Source organism: Mchenga conophoros, linkage group LG20, assembly GCF_057382185.1.
Source record: "Mchenga conophoros isolate Kocher_MC1m ecotype Shallow Benthic linkage group LG20, M_conophoros_male_GT1.1, whole genome shotgun sequence".
In the NCBI taxonomy this organism is placed as follows: Eukaryota; Metazoa; Chordata; class Actinopteri; order Cichliformes; family Cichlidae; genus Mchenga; species Mchenga conophoros.
In genome coordinates, this window is record NC_140545.1 from 22,458,064 (window position 1) to 22,476,061 (window position 17,998).

At 40.8% G+C, this 17,998-nt stretch overlaps 1 protein-coding gene across 1 annotated transcript; it reads right to left on the reverse strand.

The window, feature by feature from the left end:
- Nucleotides 1-98: 98 nt before the first annotated feature.
- On the reverse strand, nt 99-8,996 carry ddx23 (DEAD (Asp-Glu-Ala-Asp) box polypeptide 23). The gene is made up of 17 exons (XM_085260116.1): nt 8,844-8,996; nt 7,459-7,616; nt 7,210-7,329; nt 6,613-6,706; nt 6,463-6,528; nt 5,593-5,731; nt 5,373-5,506; nt 4,855-4,967; nt 4,628-4,771; nt 4,298-4,523; nt 4,014-4,159; nt 3,714-3,891; nt 2,332-2,574; nt 2,085-2,236; nt 1,889-1,997; nt 921-1,095; nt 99-808 (listed from the first exon to the last, which is right to left on the reverse strand). Exons 2-17 carry the CDS (start codon nt 7,614-7,616, stop codon nt 585-587), a joined length of 2,421 nt encoding a protein of 806 aa, XP_085116242.1. The 5' UTR covers nt 8,844-8,996; the 3' UTR covers nt 99-584.
- Nucleotides 8,997-17,998: the final 9,002 nt, after the last annotated feature.

Sequence of the window (17,998 nt, forward strand, 5' to 3'; positions counted from 1 at the left end):
AAAGGAAACACTGCTCTTCTACTTGTGAAAACTCCACATTTCACGTGTAATTTAATGCAAAAAGAAAAAAGAAAAAAACAACTCAGTTTGACAGTTAAGAAGCTCAAATTTGCTGTATTCACATCATACATTTAAAACAGCTGTTTCCATTTTAATCAAATGATGTATCTGAAGCAAAGAAAACTGGTGTCACTTCTGGTAAAGGTTTCTTACATAGAAAACTCAAATTATGACTAAAAACACAGCACTTACTGCTCATCTACACTCACATCCTGCCTGTAATTTGGTGCATTGGGTATTTATACAGTACAGATCAGATTGGGGTCCTGCATACTGCTCCTGGTTCTGGCTTACAGACGCAAAACAAAGTTATCTTAAAATCCACCCACACTGATGAGAACCAGTGTGCTGACGACTTCGGCACCAGTTACTGTGTTTCTGCACGCACAGATGGGACCAAAACACAAAGACAAGGTGGGAAAGAACAAAATGTGTGAGAGTAACCTAGAGAGCAGATCCTGAGAGGGAGAAAAATAAACAGTTGGTGGGGTTTTCCCCTCCCCCTTCAGTTGATAAAGGTCATTTTAGGCAAAAATGGTCTCCTCGCGTCTCTTCTTGGTCAGGATGGTTCCAGGTTTATGCTGAGCATCTGGATGGTTAGCCAGCTCTGGAGGGCAGGTGGAGACGGGACTCTCGAGGATGGCCTGCTTCAGGTCGTAAAACACCGCCGAGTCCTCTTTAGTGAGGAAAGTCATGGCTACACCACTCTTACCAGCACGACCCGTACGACCAATACGATGGATGTAGTCTGCAAGAGGAGAAAGTGCAACAACGATTCAGTGAATCATTTAGTGATTCCTATGGCAAAAATTTAATTTCAGTCAATAAACAAACACTGCACACCAGATGAGGCCTCTTACCTTCGATGTTCTTTGCCATGTCGTAGTTAATGACCATGGAGACGTCCTGGATATCGATACCTCGCCCAGCAACGTCTGTGGCCACCAGGATATCTTTGGCTCCCGCCTTGAGATTGGAAAGCGCAAACTCTCTCTGCTCCTGGCCTTTGCCACCGTGCAGCGTGCAAGCATTGTACTACAAAGAAGAAGAGAAGGAGGACCAGTGGAGGTTAATCTTTGCTCAAAATATTTAGTATTTTAGGAAATCAGAAACCAAAATGAATTAAAATTAAACCTCCATCTGAGATTTATTGGCTTTCTTTTGTATTTTGGATAAAACTTCTGACAACAAACGGCAAAACTCAGCATTATGTCAGGATGCAACACTAGCACTGAACCCCAAGTACAGCTGAGGCTAATACTGTGCATTAAAAAGCTGTTGTTGCCTTTTAATGTATCTGGCTTTCCGAATTTTCATAACTTCTTCTTTATACTAAAACTGTGGGTTTTTTGAGTGATTAATATAATTTTAGTGCAACAAGACAATTTGTTCTGCTAATAGGAAAACAAAAACTTCTAGGAATATTTCTCTTGTGACCTTAAACGTATCCGAGAATAATTTTAAGGCAATCAATGAAATATTTGTTGATATTTTATAGAAAATGTCCCCAGAAATTTCTACAGGCTGGCACAAACATCAAATGTCATTTATCTGTTTATCCATTAATTGATTTGGTGTATTATGAGTGGCAATGCTTCAGGTCTTTATCTGTAGGAAAATATTTAAAATCCAAAATGCTGTCTTTCACATATTTCCAAAATCATCCAGTGAGCTGGACTGGAGTCTTTCTCGGGCCTATTCTGATCCCCGGGCCTTATATTTGACACCCCTGACATGATTGTTACTTTTTTTACTCCAAAGCATGAAGCTTCTACCAAATCTCGACCCCAAATTGAGATCCATTGTGGTTCAGGTTACAGTGACTTACCCCCATCTTCTCCAGTGACTTGGCCAGCACGTCGCAACCCTTCTTCTGGTTGACAAAGATGATAATCGGAGGCTCGAAGCCGTGCGACAAAACCTCCAGCAGCTTCTTCCTGCAAGGGCACATTATACAAAACATTTAGAATCTTGATGCAAGTGAAATTTTTGGTGTTTAAAATTAATGCTTGCATCCGTCTCACCTCTTCTCTCCCTCCGACATAAGCAGGACCTTCTGTTCGACTCTCTCGTGAGGCTTTCCAGCAGACCCGATGTACACCACAGCAGGACGTCTCAGGTAGCTCCTGGCCAGTCTCTCCACAGCGGGAGGCATGGTAGCTGTGAACATGACCGTCTGTACGGTGCAATCAGACACACAATCAGTGAAAACACTCAACAGATAATCATGTGGTACCTTCAGAAGATTCCAACTGCTAAAGAAAGACCTACTTGTCTGTATTTTTGTTTCCCGGATTCAAAGTTCATCGTCATTTTCTCAGGGTCCTCCGCCTCTTCGGTGTCTGGCTTCTGATTGGTCACCGGGATGTATTCCAGAATCTTTTGGACGTCGGGCTCGAAGCCCATGTCAATCATACGATCGGCCTCATCGAGGACCACGTAGGTGCAGCGGCTCAGTACCAGGTAGCGGTTCTCCAACACGTCAATCAGACGGCCGGGCGTGGCAATAACAATCTGTTAGACGATGTAAACAAATATGACGCTGGTGAACAGATGATTTTCAAGTAGAATCCTCACCTTATGGATAAAAAGCCAGGATGGACTTCCTGCCAAAAAACACAGTGTAAAGTCTGTGTGTATTTAAGCTGCTAAGCTACCAGCGTCTGAGAATGAGCCATGTGGACTGTTTGTACCACCATCTGTACCGCTTCCCTCTTTCTTTACTCACATAATATACACACTGACAGAAGCACTACACATCACAAACACACACAAAACATACAGACGATTTTCAGAAAAAACATCAATAGATGCTCTATGCCATAGACATGAAACTGATGCAGTTTTACCATTCAAACAATGACAAATCCCATGATACTGATGCTCAAAATTAGTTATAGAAACAAAGTATGAAATAAACTTGGAAGCCTGGAAATTATAAGAGCAAGAAAAAGCATGTGTGTATTATATCCGTGTTCTCCCATTAAGCTCTTAATGTGGGAGACTGTAAATAAAGATTGGAAACATTCTACTATAAACAGAGTGAATCACATTAAATAAACTTGGCTGCAGGCTGACAGCAGCCAAGTCTGCAAGAAAGCTGCCAAATTTAAGAGCTAGTGGCAAACAAGACAAGCAGTTTGGATTCTTTATTCGGTAACGCTGCTTCTGTTTAACACAAGCAGTGGATTGGAGCTTTCATTCTCTTTTAAGCTTGTTGTTCAGGTGGTTTGATAAAAGACCTTTTTTGTTTTTCTGGGGGGGTTTACCTCTGAAGGTTCTGGTTAAGGTTACAGTGAGTGTTGCTGAAGAAACGTCTCTCACTTCACCTGGACTTCAATTTCCTGGTTGAAATATCACCTCTGTGTGTGTGTGTGTGTGTGTGTGTGTGTGTCAAGAGACTAGAGCCTACAGCTCCTCCATAAACTACACCTGTGATGAGATTGTTACTGCTCTGCAAATGCAACAGTAGTCCTGCACCATCTTCGCCTTTCTGCTGAGTTTATTTCAGTAGCCTCATGGGCTTCTTTTGATGTAAAAATACTGACAGCAAACAAAAACTACTAAAAACTACTTGTTAGTGAGGCTTCAGTTTGCTTCACAGGCAGAAACACTTTTTTTTTTTTTTCTAAAATTAGCCCTCTCCGTTTTACCTCACAACCCATCCTGAGTCGAAAGCCTTGGTCCTCTCTGGAGATTCCTCCGATCACAGCCACAGTTCGGATGCCGAGCGGTTTACCAAACTTTATGGTTTCTTCCTCGATCTGCTGCGCCAACTCACGAGTCGGAGCTAAGATCACAGCATAAGGACCCTGGTCTGAGTCTTCGATCCTGCATCCAGTCATACAGAGAGCAAAGGATCATAAGAGATAGTAGAGGCACAGTAAGACAGTCCAAATGCAGAGTTATTATTTCTGAAATTGCTGAAGATTATTGGATCTTAGACACGTTACCTGTCGATTTTTGGCAGGGTGGTGATCCAGACCAGCAGTGGAATCAAGAAAGCAGCAGTTTTACCGCTACCGGTCTCAGCCACACCAATAATGTCACGGTTCTGTAAACCAATGGGAATGGCCTGCCTCTGAATCGGCGTCGGATCCTGGAGAGAAAAAAATTAATAAAAAATTCCTTAGTGGAGACTGAATTGAACACAGTGAAAAACAGTGAACAGCTACAAAATAATTTAAAAAAGAAAAATTACAAAACACAGAACCAGATAAGTTGAACCCTAGCTGACCTTATAGCCGCATTTGTCGATGACCTCCAGAATATGTGCAGGCAGCGGGTACTCCTTCCAGTTCCTGATGGGATTTGGGATTTTTCCTCCCTTGGTGGTGATGCTATAATCCTCTCTGAAGATTCGCCAGTCTCTGTCTGTCATCTCGTCCAGCTTCTTTTGAGACCAGTGTCTGTCATCCCAGCGCTGCTTGGCCTCCTTCTTACGCATCTTCTTCAGTCTTGTCCTGAAGCGAGGTAAAACAAAGATTAGATGTGGGGTGGGCGGAAGCTGAAGGTGAAACTATGGATACAGGATCATTTTCCATTATAGATACTCCACTGTACTCACTCTTCCTGCTCCTTCTCTTCCAGCGTGCGCCTTTTCTCCATCAGGTCACCATAGAAACGCGACTGCTCCCTTTTCTGCTGCTTTAAGTCGATGCCGGCGATGAAGCCTCGTCCGTACAGCTGCACCTGATGCTTCTCTTTGTAACTGCAAAGACCGATCACGAGAGTTTAGCGAGGGAACGCAAAGACCTAATCTGTGGATATATTTTGTGCTCACGATCCACTCACATCGGGTTGTAGTCGACCGAAGTGTCTTCAGAAGCATCCCATTCAAACACAAATTTCCTGTCGTTCAGGTGGCGAGTCCGTCGCCGTTTTTTGATCCCACCAAGATAACGCTCCTGTGAATAATTTGTGGACATCGGTTTAAATTCTGCTTTTCCAGTTTCCCTAGGAATTTTCAAGCCCCTCAAAATAATAAGTGGAAGTTTTGTTTGTTAGTCTACACCAGGGGTGCCCAATCCCGGTCCTCGAGAGCTACCGTCCTGCAGCTTTTAGATGCATCCCTACTCAAACACAGCTGAATCAAATGGTTTGATTACCTCTTCAGCATGCCATCGTGTTTGGCAAAGGCCTGATAACAAGCCATTCATTTGATTCAGCTGTGTTGGAGTAGGGATGCATCTAAAAGCTGCAGCACGGTAGCTCTCGAGGACCGGGATTGGGCACCCCTGGTCTACACACAAAGTTTCTGTCAGCCCAATCTGTACACAACTGTAATTTTAACTCTTTCTCATGCAATTAACCTTGATAGCCTGGAGTTCTTTGCCTTTATCTTTCTCCTCTCTGAGCTTCTGTCGCTCATCATCATCTTCATTGCCGTTGTTCTCTCGTTCCATTCGCTCCCTACGCTCCCGCCTCTCCCTTTCCTGAGGGTCCTCTGTAACAAAGAATCACGGTGGTTATCGACACGTTAATATCCTGTAATTAAATGCAAACTGTTTCAGGTTAGAGGCTGAAACACACCCAGCATTTTTCTCCCTATGTCCTGAAACGTCCTTCTCTTCTTTCTCTCCTCTTCAATCATCCTCCTTCTCTCTTCAGTCTCTTGCTCTCTGCGCTTCAAAGCTTCGGCTTCTCGCTCTGCTTTTGACAGGAACTTGGGCTGAAAAACACAAAGCAAAAGAAATAATATTAATTTAGAGAAAATATAATCTTAAATTGAAAAGTTAATCTCCCAGATGAAGAGCAATTCACAAAACATGAATGCAGAAAGAAAAAAAAAAAACTAGTTCAGGACTAGTTCACCCCGTGCAGGGCATACTTTTTGGTTCCCCACTCTGGAGTCCGGAAGGAGCTCAAGCAAGAGTGCTTGGTAGCTGGCCCTTAGCCCACAGGACTCAGTCGGGCACAGCATGAAGAGGAGACATTGGCATGCCAACACCTGCAGTGCCGTAGGGGTCGGATGCAATATGTGTTGGCCTGGATTTAAGTGGAACCAGTTTCCTAAAGAGGAGTTGACTGTGCTACAATCTGGAGTCGCCTTCAGTGACAGGAGGTGGGCAGGCATGGGTATAATGTTAGGGTTATTCATGGTGGACACAAGTGTTGCTTCCCAACATCTTTTGGGAAGCAACATATTTTGGGTTGGGAAACTGGTTCTGACTGCTATTTAGGCTTACAACAGTTCAGAGTATCCAGCCTTACAGGAGTCACTGTGTAGTGTGCTGGACGCTTAGCCTGGGAACCATCTTGGTGTTCCCATGGATGAGCTGGAAGGAGGTGGGTGGGAATAGGGAGATCTGGCCATCTTTGCTTAAGACTTCTGCCCATGTGCCCTGGCCCCAGAAAAGCTTTAGAAAATGGACAAACTGACAGACGGATGGATGTTCTCACCTTTGCTTCAGCTTCCTCCTCTGCCTTCTTCTTGGCCAGAAGCTCCTCCAAAGACAGCGGCTGGACCTGAACAACAGCACATGTCAAACACCCAAAATAATAACCGAAGTGGCAGTTCAAATTTACACAAACACTAAACCAGACTTTTACCTTTTCCTTCTTCTTTTTTTCATCCTCCTCATCTTCTCCTTTTATATCCTTCTCTTTCTTTATCTTGGCATCCTTTGATCTTGGAGAAGCGCTTCTATAGATGACAAAAATGTAAATACGACAAAACAGAAATTTAGCTGAAGTGCTAACTGTAGCAAAATCCAAACGTCTGGATGTTTGGTAAGAGTTTAGTTAACAAGTGAGAAAGTGCAGCTGAGAACTGACTTCTGAGAAGAAAGGTGACTTAAAGGGAGAGGAGGTAAAACTGCTTCTTTCAGACATAGGATGAACTTCAGGTGGTTTGATAAAAGACCTTTTTATTTGGATTGAGGCTTATTTATGAGAAAAAAACCCTCACTGCTAACAGTTGGCCTTATCGGCATTTTCTAATATGAGGCAACAGTAATGTCAGTGCCAAAAATACTGTGCACTGAAAATATTGTCACTTAAATTGGGTTTAATTCCTTTGAATATCAAATTTTTGTTAATGTGAAAAATATTGGCGTGTTATTCAGGCAAACACGGATTATGAAATAATTATGACTAAAAATCTCCTTTGCCAGCTTTGACCGAAGAAGCTTAATCAGTGTCACATACCTGGATCTCCTGCTGCGATCTTTATCGCGCCGATGGCTGTCTCTGTCCTTACGGCTCCTGTCTCTGTCCTTATCTCTATCTCGGTCCTTGTCTCTGTCCTTGTCTTTCATGCGTCGATCTCTATCGTAATGACACAAAATCACACAGACACAAAAAAGCTTAAGGGAAAGATAACACAAGTACGCAGTAAGATTAATAGCTAGAAGTCAGTCTGGTGTTCCTGATGGATTCTTTTTGTGCAGCGGTTACCTTTCGGGAGATTTAGAGCGGTTTCGTTCACGGGAACGATGGCGCTTGCGGGAAGGTGAGACTTTACGATCTCTGTCTCGCGAACGGCTGCGTTTCCTCTCTCGGTCTTTGGTCCCCGAAGAGTCTGCATCTTTCTTGTCTGTGGAGTCAGCTGCCATCTGCACAAAGACCAGACATTAAACTCTGCTTTCATTGCATTTACAAAAGTGAAAACTGTTATCACACCACAGTGGCAGGACATATATTAATATTACATTATATTTGCTTTATGTACAATGAGTACAGATCATGCGTTTGCCAGCTGTTACTGTTTATATATTGCTGTGTACGCATCTCCAAATCCAGTTTTTCTTTTCACCTCTAATTGAATTACGCTCGAGTTCAGTTGACTAAATTTGAGAAAAATTCCTAGCCTGGCCAACCTTGATTTCCCTGAAGAAATATTTCAGGGTGATGATACACTTCTTAAGAGACAAGCTGTCAAATTAAAGCTTTCTAGTGTTAGTTTGCTCATAAGACTGTTTTTGCGATAAAGCTAGGGATATTTTCGAGCCTATTTAGAGTTTTCGGTGGAGTCATTTTCAAATGGCTTTATCTGGACAACTACTTAAGCAATGTCATTTCAATATTTTAGGCCAAATATCTGTTTCTATTACTTGAAGAAAGTGAGAGTCTCTGGTTCAGACAATATTGAAATTGTGAAACATATTTACATTATTCATGCCATATATCTTATCAATAGCAAAAGACGAAGTAAAAAGGGTAGCCTGATGATCAGAGTGATGATGTTTTGTTTTGTTTCTGATCATGCAAGGAAGGGTGTTGCAACCTTTGTCCGTTTGTATATTTAGCTTAATCCTTTGGTCTAATTTTTCTGTCTGTAATTTTGATAATTTTTTAATGGCTGACAATTTTGAACTCAATCAAATTGTGAAATACGAAAAGAGAAAGCACATGAAAACAATAGCAATACAGAAATAACATATGTTTTGTGGATGCATAAGTTTCTTATGCCCTAAAAACGGGTATCAGGATGTGCCCCAAAAAGTGAAGACAGCTGTTATTCCTCAACACTCTCCGATAGAAAACGCGATTAAACTCTTAGAGCAACAAATAACGACACATTTTTTTGTGCGGACAGAAATTACAAACCAATAACGAAAATGACTAACTTGTTAAACGAGAAGAGAAACTGAATTACCTTCCTATCCTCTGCAAAATAAATGCAGCAAGCTAGCTAGCCTCTTACGTTAGCTAGCAAAAAGGCTAACTATCTCCAGGAAAGCTGCTCAAAAGAGCTCCGGTTAAACCAAATTAAAATCAGCTAATCGCAGGTAGGACAGCGCAGTCAGAGTCTATGATACTTAAAAATATTTAGAGCTTACCTCAATCACTTGTCAACAAAACAGTTACGGTTTATCTACGCTTCAAGAAGACGCCATGTCGCCCGCAACGCGAACTGGAGCACGCCAGGAATTGTGGGGGCTGTAGTACTGGCTGTTACGAAACAGTGGAAACTAGCGGCTAAAAGGCAACGTTTGAAACTACATTTCCCTCCCAAAAAAGTAAGCTTACGCCAGGGCCCTCAATGTTTAGCATACAGACGCCTAAATGCCTGAACAAAATTACTTTCTCTATTATGTTGTATTTTTGTCATTTTGGGCACGAGGTGGCGATAGGGTTACGAGTTACCACGATAGATAGAAACTACAGGTCTGCAAAAAAATGTTTTTTTCAACTGCATGGGATATTTTCGGTAAATTTTATGTTTTTTAGGGTGCTGAATCCAAAACTGTTCTCCATTTCCCTCCATTCATCAGCTGACCCTTCTCACCCTGGACACAGTCTGGGCAGGAGGCTCCGGTCCATTCGTACCAGAACCTCTCGCCATAAGAACAGTTTCTTCCCCTCTACTGTTGGACTCATGAACAATAACCATATGACTGTTCGCACGACTAACACATGACCTTACACTGTGTTCACAGCATCATTCCAATTTTGCACTGATCACCACCTGCATTCATCTATATATCTATCTACTTAGCACTTTTAATTTTAATTTTTATGTTTATTTAAGCGTTGTCTGACAGTATGTTTTTGCACTAAGTACCGCAGCAATTTCCTAATGTTGTAAACCTGCTCAACATTTGGCAATAAAACCCTTTCTGATTCTGATTCTGATCAAGTACTTTTTTTGCAAAACATGTGGAGTTTACATTTTTTTAAAAATCAATATTTTTTTTGCAATTAACTATGCATAATTTTTCTGAGATTTCTGAGATAATTTCGCTATGAACAAAACAAAGCTGTTGGGACATGCTTTATTGGGACGTGTTTTTTTGACACAAGTATAGGGGTTACCGGATTTCAGTTTAAAATTGGAAATTGTACATTTAATTAAACTAAAAACACAAGTTTTGCGAGAAAATCTGACGAGATGGAATATTTTCCTAGTTTCAGTGAGTAAAAATCTATAAGAACCAGTCAATATATCCTATTTTGGTTGCAGACCTTTGGAATCTATCTATCTAAGCTATTTCACACAGTACTGAAAGATATTTTCAATTCTGTGGGATGTCTTCTTGGCCTGTTATTGCCTGATAAAACCCTAAATGCTATGCAGACCTGCTGATATGATGAAACAGTGTTGTCTGCTGAGCAGCACTTAGAGCGGCTATCCTTTGCAGCAGATTAAAATTCAAGAAGTGCTGTTCTGTTAGTGCCAAAGCTAGAATATGTTCTTCCCTGTAATCATAGCCATTCTTTCTTTGTGTGTGTATGCATGTGTCTTATGATGAAAGACATTTTAGATGGTGCTTTGCTTGACTACAGTCTGGATTGGCTGGATGCTGATTCATATTCTGGACGTGGATTTTCTTCCAAGACGAGATCAAAAGAGATTTATGGAGCCCTTCTGCAGTTGAACAGTTTCAGTAGGAACAGATCAAAGATGATGGTTTAAAAATAAGAAAGAAAGAAAACACACACACACACACACACACACACACACACACACACACACACACACACACACACACACACACACTACAGGAGGAGAAAAGAAAACAATAGACTGGTAAGACAGTAACAGGTTTTATTCACTGACCTTCTATTCATTTAGAACAGTTTGTGCTTCTTGCTGGTTTGCTTTTTTTCGACGAGTCTAAACTGAGCTGTAACAACAACTTGTATCAGTGTCTGAGGATGTAAGTTGCACGTAAGTCCATCCATTAAGAGTACAATGGCCTGAAACCCCTGAACATAAAAAACAAGGGTTAATGTTGTTAATTCCAGCTTGACTCTTTCAGCTATGACAAAAATGCCTGCTGAGGATTAGGTCCAATTTTTAAAATCTCTGCTAATCTTTTCACTTCCTTTTCCTGTTGCATTAAAGACTAACATAATGTATATTTTATGGTTTAGAGCCTCTGAACCCAGAGTCTACGTCAGCACACAGGTAAGCTGATGTATCTCACAAAACAGATGGGGTAAAGCAGTCTTGTCTTGTTTGATAGCCATGTAGGTAACATAAAGACAGTCAGGCTAAGCAAACAAATCAAGAAGACCTTTTTGTTCCATTAAGGTGGAAAAAGAACTGCATAAAGCAAGGTCAGCCTGAGGTACTGAAAAAAATCAATAAGCAAATAAATAAAATAAACATGGAAAAACGCAAAACAGTGCCCATTTATTACATGCATATAGTAGCAACAGCAAGAGCTCCAACACACATGAAAAATTATCTTATAAAGCTGAAAACAGGCCCAACACCAAGTATGCACTGTGTCCAAGAAAGACATCTGATTGTGATGCTGGTGGTCATGAAATTTGTACTTTCTTTACAAAAAAAAAAATTCTCCTGTGATATTCAGGAATGACAACAGTTTATAAGTTTTTAGATGTAAAATTATCAGAATATAGCAGAATTTGCATTAATCTTATATAATATTAGGTTCTGAACATGGGTTTATAAGTGTATGTGTTTTTATGGATTCACAATCAAATGTTATATGTTAACAATCTCAATAAAATAATGAGTCACAAAACTGCACAAATCAATTTTGGCATTTGTAAGCACTGACATGCAGCCTTTCATTTCTAACGTGTCACACTTTAGGACATAATTAAAAATCATCCTGTCCTTTTTGGGTTTTAAAATAATTCAAATAGAACCTGAGAAGAAACACACACACATATGATGCCGTGTCTTTCTTTACTCGGCAAAAACTGAGCCAAAATGCAGAAGCAGTGTGTTATTAAGTAGCATGTAAAATCACTGTTAGCAGTAAAATTATTATTTTTTGTTTGATTTTATCGGTCTCTCACATCATTGTGGATGAATATCCGCCCGCTCATCTTTACAGCGTTGCTTCAGTTCATCGAGGTTTGTTGGCATTTATTTGTACAGAGCTCTTTAAAGGCCAACATCTCAGTCAGGTTCAGTTCTGAACCATTCCGCTCCTTGATGCTTTTCTTTTGACAGCCTTTCTGATGTAGATTTGCTGCTGAGCGTAGTGCATTGTCCTCTTGCACCAGCCAGTTTGTGATAAGCTTTAGCCATCAGACAGATGGCCTCACATTTAACTTTAGAATATTTTGGTACACAGAGGAATTCATGATCGATTCAATGATTGAAAAAAACAGGTGGGCTTGGTTTTACATGGCTTTATGGCCACTTTGATCTCATCTATCCAAAGAACATTGTTCCAGAAGTCTTGTAGTTTGTTCAGATTCCACTTTGCAAACATTTGTGCTGTTGTGCTGTGTTGACATGTTCTTTTTAGGGATAAGGGGCTTTCTCTTGGTGACCCTTCCAAACAAACTATACTTATTCAGTCTTTTTATAACATACAGTATAGGCCTTTAAAATTTGACAGCTCTTGGGTTTTTCTTTGCAGTTTCTCTACACTTTGTTTGGCCTGACAGGATGTTTGGCAACTGTCTTGAATAATTGTTCTCACTGTAGAATGATGGAGTTCAAATTGTTTGGAAATGGCCTTGTATATTGCTTCCAAGATTGATGGGCGGTAACAGTTGCTTCTCTGAGATCACTGATTATATCTTTCCTCCTTGGCACTGTGTTAACACACACCTGAAAGCTCCAGATCAGCAAACTGCCAAAACAAACTGGTTTTATGGAGACGCTCACACTGGCTAATAATCAGTTAATCAAGTGTATTTGATTAGCAGCACCTGGCTGCTTCTTACCCTCCTAATTTCAGTAGAAGCAGTGAGGGGAGTCCTTAGTTTTTTGCACACTGCTTCTGCATTTGCCTTCAGGTTTTTTTTTTAATAAACAGTAACACAATGCAATATGTGAAGGTTTGTAGTTCACCTGATTTTGTGTTTACACACTTTTTAAACCTGCTGCCAATTTTTTTTTTATTATTCTCCAATATGTAAAAGCTTAGAAGTGACAGAGGGAGTACTTTCTTTTTAACATGAGTACACATCACTGTTACGCATATACAAATGCACACTGGTTTTCTTCATCTTGACTACACCATGTTTGCCATCAGGAGCTTGACTTCTGTACAACAGCCCCACTGAGCGCTGCACAGAGTAAAGATTCAGCACAACAGATGAACCTAAAAAAAACAAATCCACTCTCTATTATTTTCCTAACGAGCAGCAGTTTTGTTTTTGACGCTTCTGCTGTAAAGAGGCAGAGGAGACGAGCAGTGACAAGAGGTGGGAAGATGAAGAGATGAAGAGACGTGACATGAGATGAATAAATGCCTGCACAAGAAACAGATGAAGGGCAGAGACGATGAGAATGTGAAGAATTACAGTAACTGGAAAACAATTACCCTTTTTGGATATTTCTATGACCAAAAGTCTTTAAAAAATGTGTGTTTTACAACCACTTAATCATTCTTTAAGTGAGGAAGGTGAATTGCTTTCGACCAGCATTGTGTAACGTTGACTGTTACTCAGTTCTAATCACAAGCAGCTGATGATTGATGATGGTTAAAGTTAGGCTTTGATTGAGAAAGGAATCAATACCAGAGTAGTGACACTGTTCAGGCCATTGTTTTACGATCTGACATTGAAATAGCTCTGCCGATCAGTGATTATTATCACTTTTGAAGCCCTGGAAACAGGCTTCTGTCACATGATTGGATGAAACATCATCTCGTATATTTCTCCCAACTCCTAACTAAAGTCAACCCCCATCCCAGGCACCTCATGTGCCCCAGCCTCAGCTCCCTTCCCCCCATATTCCCCAATGCCAGACGCAGTTGTCTAATTAAAGTGCTAGAAGAGCATTCACTCATGACATGCCCTAAGGGTGTGCCAAACGGGGCATGTATGCAGGAAGAGGGATAGAACTGGTGAAGGTGAGCAGCATCAGTGAAAGGGTTATATAAAGGGGGAGTGCAAAGGACATAGCAGGGAGGTTATTTACCCCAAGCAGGGACACAATAAGTCTTATCATTCCAGCAGATGAGTTGAGTGCTGTCAGTGTGAACCTCGCTCACCTTTCTGCTCTTGGGAAGCAGAGCAGACACGCTAAACTGCTTAGTATACACAGCACACCCTGACACACATTCATACACCAGTTCACATGTGCATGATTACGCATGGCTGCCCGAAGCTGCAGATAATTTGCCCACAGATACACATACGAACTTAAAATTGCCCCATATGGGTATAATTGATAGTGCCCCAATGACATCTATCCCATATTTATCGAGCGCTGTATTTGATTTTCAGTTTGTTGTGCACTGCATGTAAATGCTAAAACAGCGTAATGTGGTTAATATTAAAAAGAATGAATCCTCAGGGTTTAAGGCTACAGAGGCTGTGCTGCGTGCTGTCTAGTGATGTTTGTATGCCTCATTAAATAGCCAGAAGCTCACTGACAAACAGGCCGAGAGCTGCGTGAAGCCATCACATCAGAACAGCTCTGGACTCAAAAATCAGACACACAGAGATGGACTGATTGCATGAAGCATTACAAAGTCCTGCACAATCAGAAAAAAATCCGCTCTGATTTTTCTCATGTTTGCAGCTGTGCCAGGACTGCTAGTTTGTTCTTTTATTCAGAGAAGAGATGACAGATATAAACATATATGTGATGGGAATTTGGAAGGCTCACAAACTGTGGTTGACAAAGGATAACCAAGATACTAAGTACTTGTTTTAAGTTCATTTCTGTTCTGGCAAATATATGTGTCTAGACCCAGGTGGTAGGCAAAGACTTATTTATCCCTATGATCTGTTGATTTGTTAACTTTTGCTGCAAGTGGTTTTCATCTTCCCAAGTATCAAACTATTGCTTACAGTTCATGGATTATGCAGATATAGCAGTGTGCTAGTTTGAAACAGAGGGTCGCTCATGTAGGACAGTCGTTCCTCTGCTCCTCATCCAGCTGAGCCTTCGACTGCAACCCCATTTTCCATCCTGAGACAGGAATTACGAGACCGTCAGAGCAGCTGTGGCAAAGCTCACTGCACAGAGAGAACGTAACCTACATGTCAGTGTGCAGATAGCTCATCAGCAATCAGACAGCATAGCTTTGCCAACCCATATTCTCTCCTCAGCTTCCTTTTCTGCTGCTGCTGTGCAAGATGTATGCAATAGTTTGTGTGTGTGTGTGAACCTGCAACACGTGTGTGTTTCGTGTGGGTCTGCACTGCCATGTCTGATAGATGATGTGCTTGTGTAGTAATGAGACGCTCTGCACAAGCGACCATTTTCTCCAGCTCCTCAAGAGGGTTTCAGATGGCAGCGCTCTTCCCTCAGTCATCCTCCCTCTGGATCCCGATCCCGGTCCTAGGCAGTCTCACCGTCTGTGCTGCAGGCTCCTATCCATCATGAGAGGAAGGGACAAATGTCTAGACTGCACAGATCACTTGCTGCTGACCTGTTCATTAGTTTACATCAAATATGTCAGTGCCACATGTGCCTCTTCTGGGCTGCACAAATCTGTTTTCCAAGCAGGGATTGTTTTTCAGAAGCTGGCATAGAAGATGGAGTTAATTTGATCAATAAATCAGCTTCTTTTTTTTTTTTTTTGCTTTTATCCACTGCCAAGTAAAAAGAAATTAAAACTTCAATATCCTGGGACTAGAGTAGCTTTGCATGAGCCCTACCGAAAATATTTGTTTTTCTACTTTAAACAACTTCTCAGTTCATCTTTTATCTAAAGCGTAGACTGTATTATATTAATGATGGACACAACCACCATACCTTCGTCATCGGATTTTAAAGTTTCAGTTTTAGTATTTAGATTTCTATCATTTTGGGGTTTTTTGGAGCCAAAAGTTATCATTTGCAGAGCGTTGAACACAAAATTGTAAGATAAGACTATAGCGAGCTTGGAGCCAGTTTCAAGTGGCCATTAGATGAACTGCAGTTTATGGAAACTATGTCGCCTTTTGTTGAGAGTCTACAGAGTCTGTGATCCTTTCCCTTGAAATCCCGTTCTATAAAAACTTATTTCTCTCTGATTGGTCACCTTCTGGAAGCCTACTAAGGTACAGCTGCACCACATGTCTTCATGGTAAAGTTTTTGCTCACATGGGTTATTTCACATTATTTACGCCATTATATCTAAAAATTTTACATTAATATACAAGCTACAACGTTCATATTTTATGTGTCAACTGAGCACGACTCAACAGATAATCAACTATAAGTCCTTTCTATGTGTTTACAACAAATGCTTTATATCTGTTACTATATAGCTTTTATATGGCTTTATTTCTAGTCTAGCTTCATATTTCACAGTCAGACATGAAAGTATGATCAAAGTTATACACAAGATTCCCTGTAGGTCTATTCACATACTTGTTCAATTATCATTTTAATGGCAGTCTGCAGTATAACCAGCTCAGGAGTTACATTTCGCAATCCACAAAGGTGCAGTATTTGTCAAAAGACCACATGCCTGCCGTGACTGTGATCTTAAAGAATAATCATGCCTTCGAGCAACCTGCCATGGATGACAGGCTGAGTACGCTTTTGTCAGACCGTTATCTGATTTGCGGAGACATGTAATGTACATGGGCAAATTTTTTGATAAATGTGCTGAAGAAAAACAGAGAGACAGAAACTGTAGGAAAAGATAAGAGAAGGGAGTGTCGTAGGGAGACAGGCTGGCTGGCAGCCCTGTTTATCCAAAAGATGATCAGACCGCTATTCCATTTCTTGTTGTAGAAAATCAATGTTGGAGGAGCCAAGAGATGAAATTTATCTGAAGCTGCCGGTGCAGAGAATATTCCCACAATTGCCTTGACTGTACTGGATAAGTTAATGCTGTATCCTGTGTGTGATAGCTCAGGCATTGCAAACATTCAGACCTTTCATCCATGTCCTATCATCAGTGGGAGAGCAGGACGCAGCCAAGGAGATTCTGATAAGGGCCAATATCAGCCGGGCGAAAGACAAAGCAAATTTAGAGGTGGAGGTCACGGAGGATGGTTTGTGTAAACAAGGAAAGGCAAAAGAAATGGAAACCACTGAAATAGCAGGGGGCTAATTTATTTAAGAAATGACTCCATTTAAAAAAGTTTAACCTTATAGCAGAAACACCACAGCATCATGCTAGCAAATAGGTTCAAGCTTATCCTGGTTATTTGCTTCCTAAGAGACCATTTACTCATTACTAAATAAAAAGTGGCAAAGCTTAAGATTTTTCAGCTAACTGAATAGATGTTCTCTTGCTAGCTTGTTAATACAGACTGTGGTCAAAACAAAACGTGACAGTCGTTTATTTACGTTTATTTAGCCTATCTGTGTTTCCAGTTCCCCACTATCCCCCAGTTCAATATGCAGTTAACGCATTAAAACTCCTGTTGTGCTGAAGGTAAAGAGCTGTTTTAGGTTTAAACACTGCATGTGTTATCAAGTTGTTGTTGTTGTTTTAAGGCTTGAAAACATATAATCTATAATCTTAAAATCGGGTACATTTCAGGTATATAAAAAAAAAAGATTAACCACCCTCCCCGTTTCCATGTTGTTTATTTTAAATTCTGACTGATCTGAATGTTGCCATAGAGTGAGCAACATTTTTCCAGTCTTCTGTTGTGTTGGTTTGGTGAACAAGACGGCAATTGCGTCCTCAGTTTCCTATTTTTGGCTGAGAGGATCAACACATGGTGTGGTCTTCTGCAAGGTTTTTGTGTGTTGTGCGATCAGAGATGCTTTTCTGCATACATACTTGTCACTTAAATCACCTTTCTTTATCACGATTGTGGTACTTGCAGCACTGGACATGTGTGTTTTTAAGCGTGTGCACATGTTTCATCAGTACGTCCAGAGCCTTGTTTAGACTTGATCATTTTTGTCCACAAATCTTTTTAAATGCAGCCTTGCCATTGGTACTATTTGTAAGGCTTTTCATTCAAGCATAGTGTTATTTGTAATGCCGCATTTCTTTGTGATGACTGTGAAGTAGGCCATTGTGTCCTCGATCAAGAAAGTAAGAGTGAGTGATATTAAAGGTTATCTTTAAGACAAAATAGACAATGTGCTGCCAAGCTATCAGTCTTGGAATTTGATTAGTGTACCCAAATAATCATTTGCTCCTGCTAA

Coding starts and splice junctions, on each gene's coding strand:
- ddx23 (XM_085260116.1), bottom strand. CDS start 7,616: ATGGCAGCTGACTCCACAGACAAGAAAGATGCAGACTCTTCGGGGACC. Junction 5,732..6,462: donor AGGAGGAAGCTGAAGCAAAG/GTGAGAACATCC, acceptor TGTGTTTTTCAG/CCCAAGTTCCTGTCAAAAGC. Junction 4,772..4,854: donor TCGGTCGACTACAACCCGAT/GTGAGTGGATCG, acceptor CGGTCTTTGCAG/TTACAAAGAGAAGCATCAGG.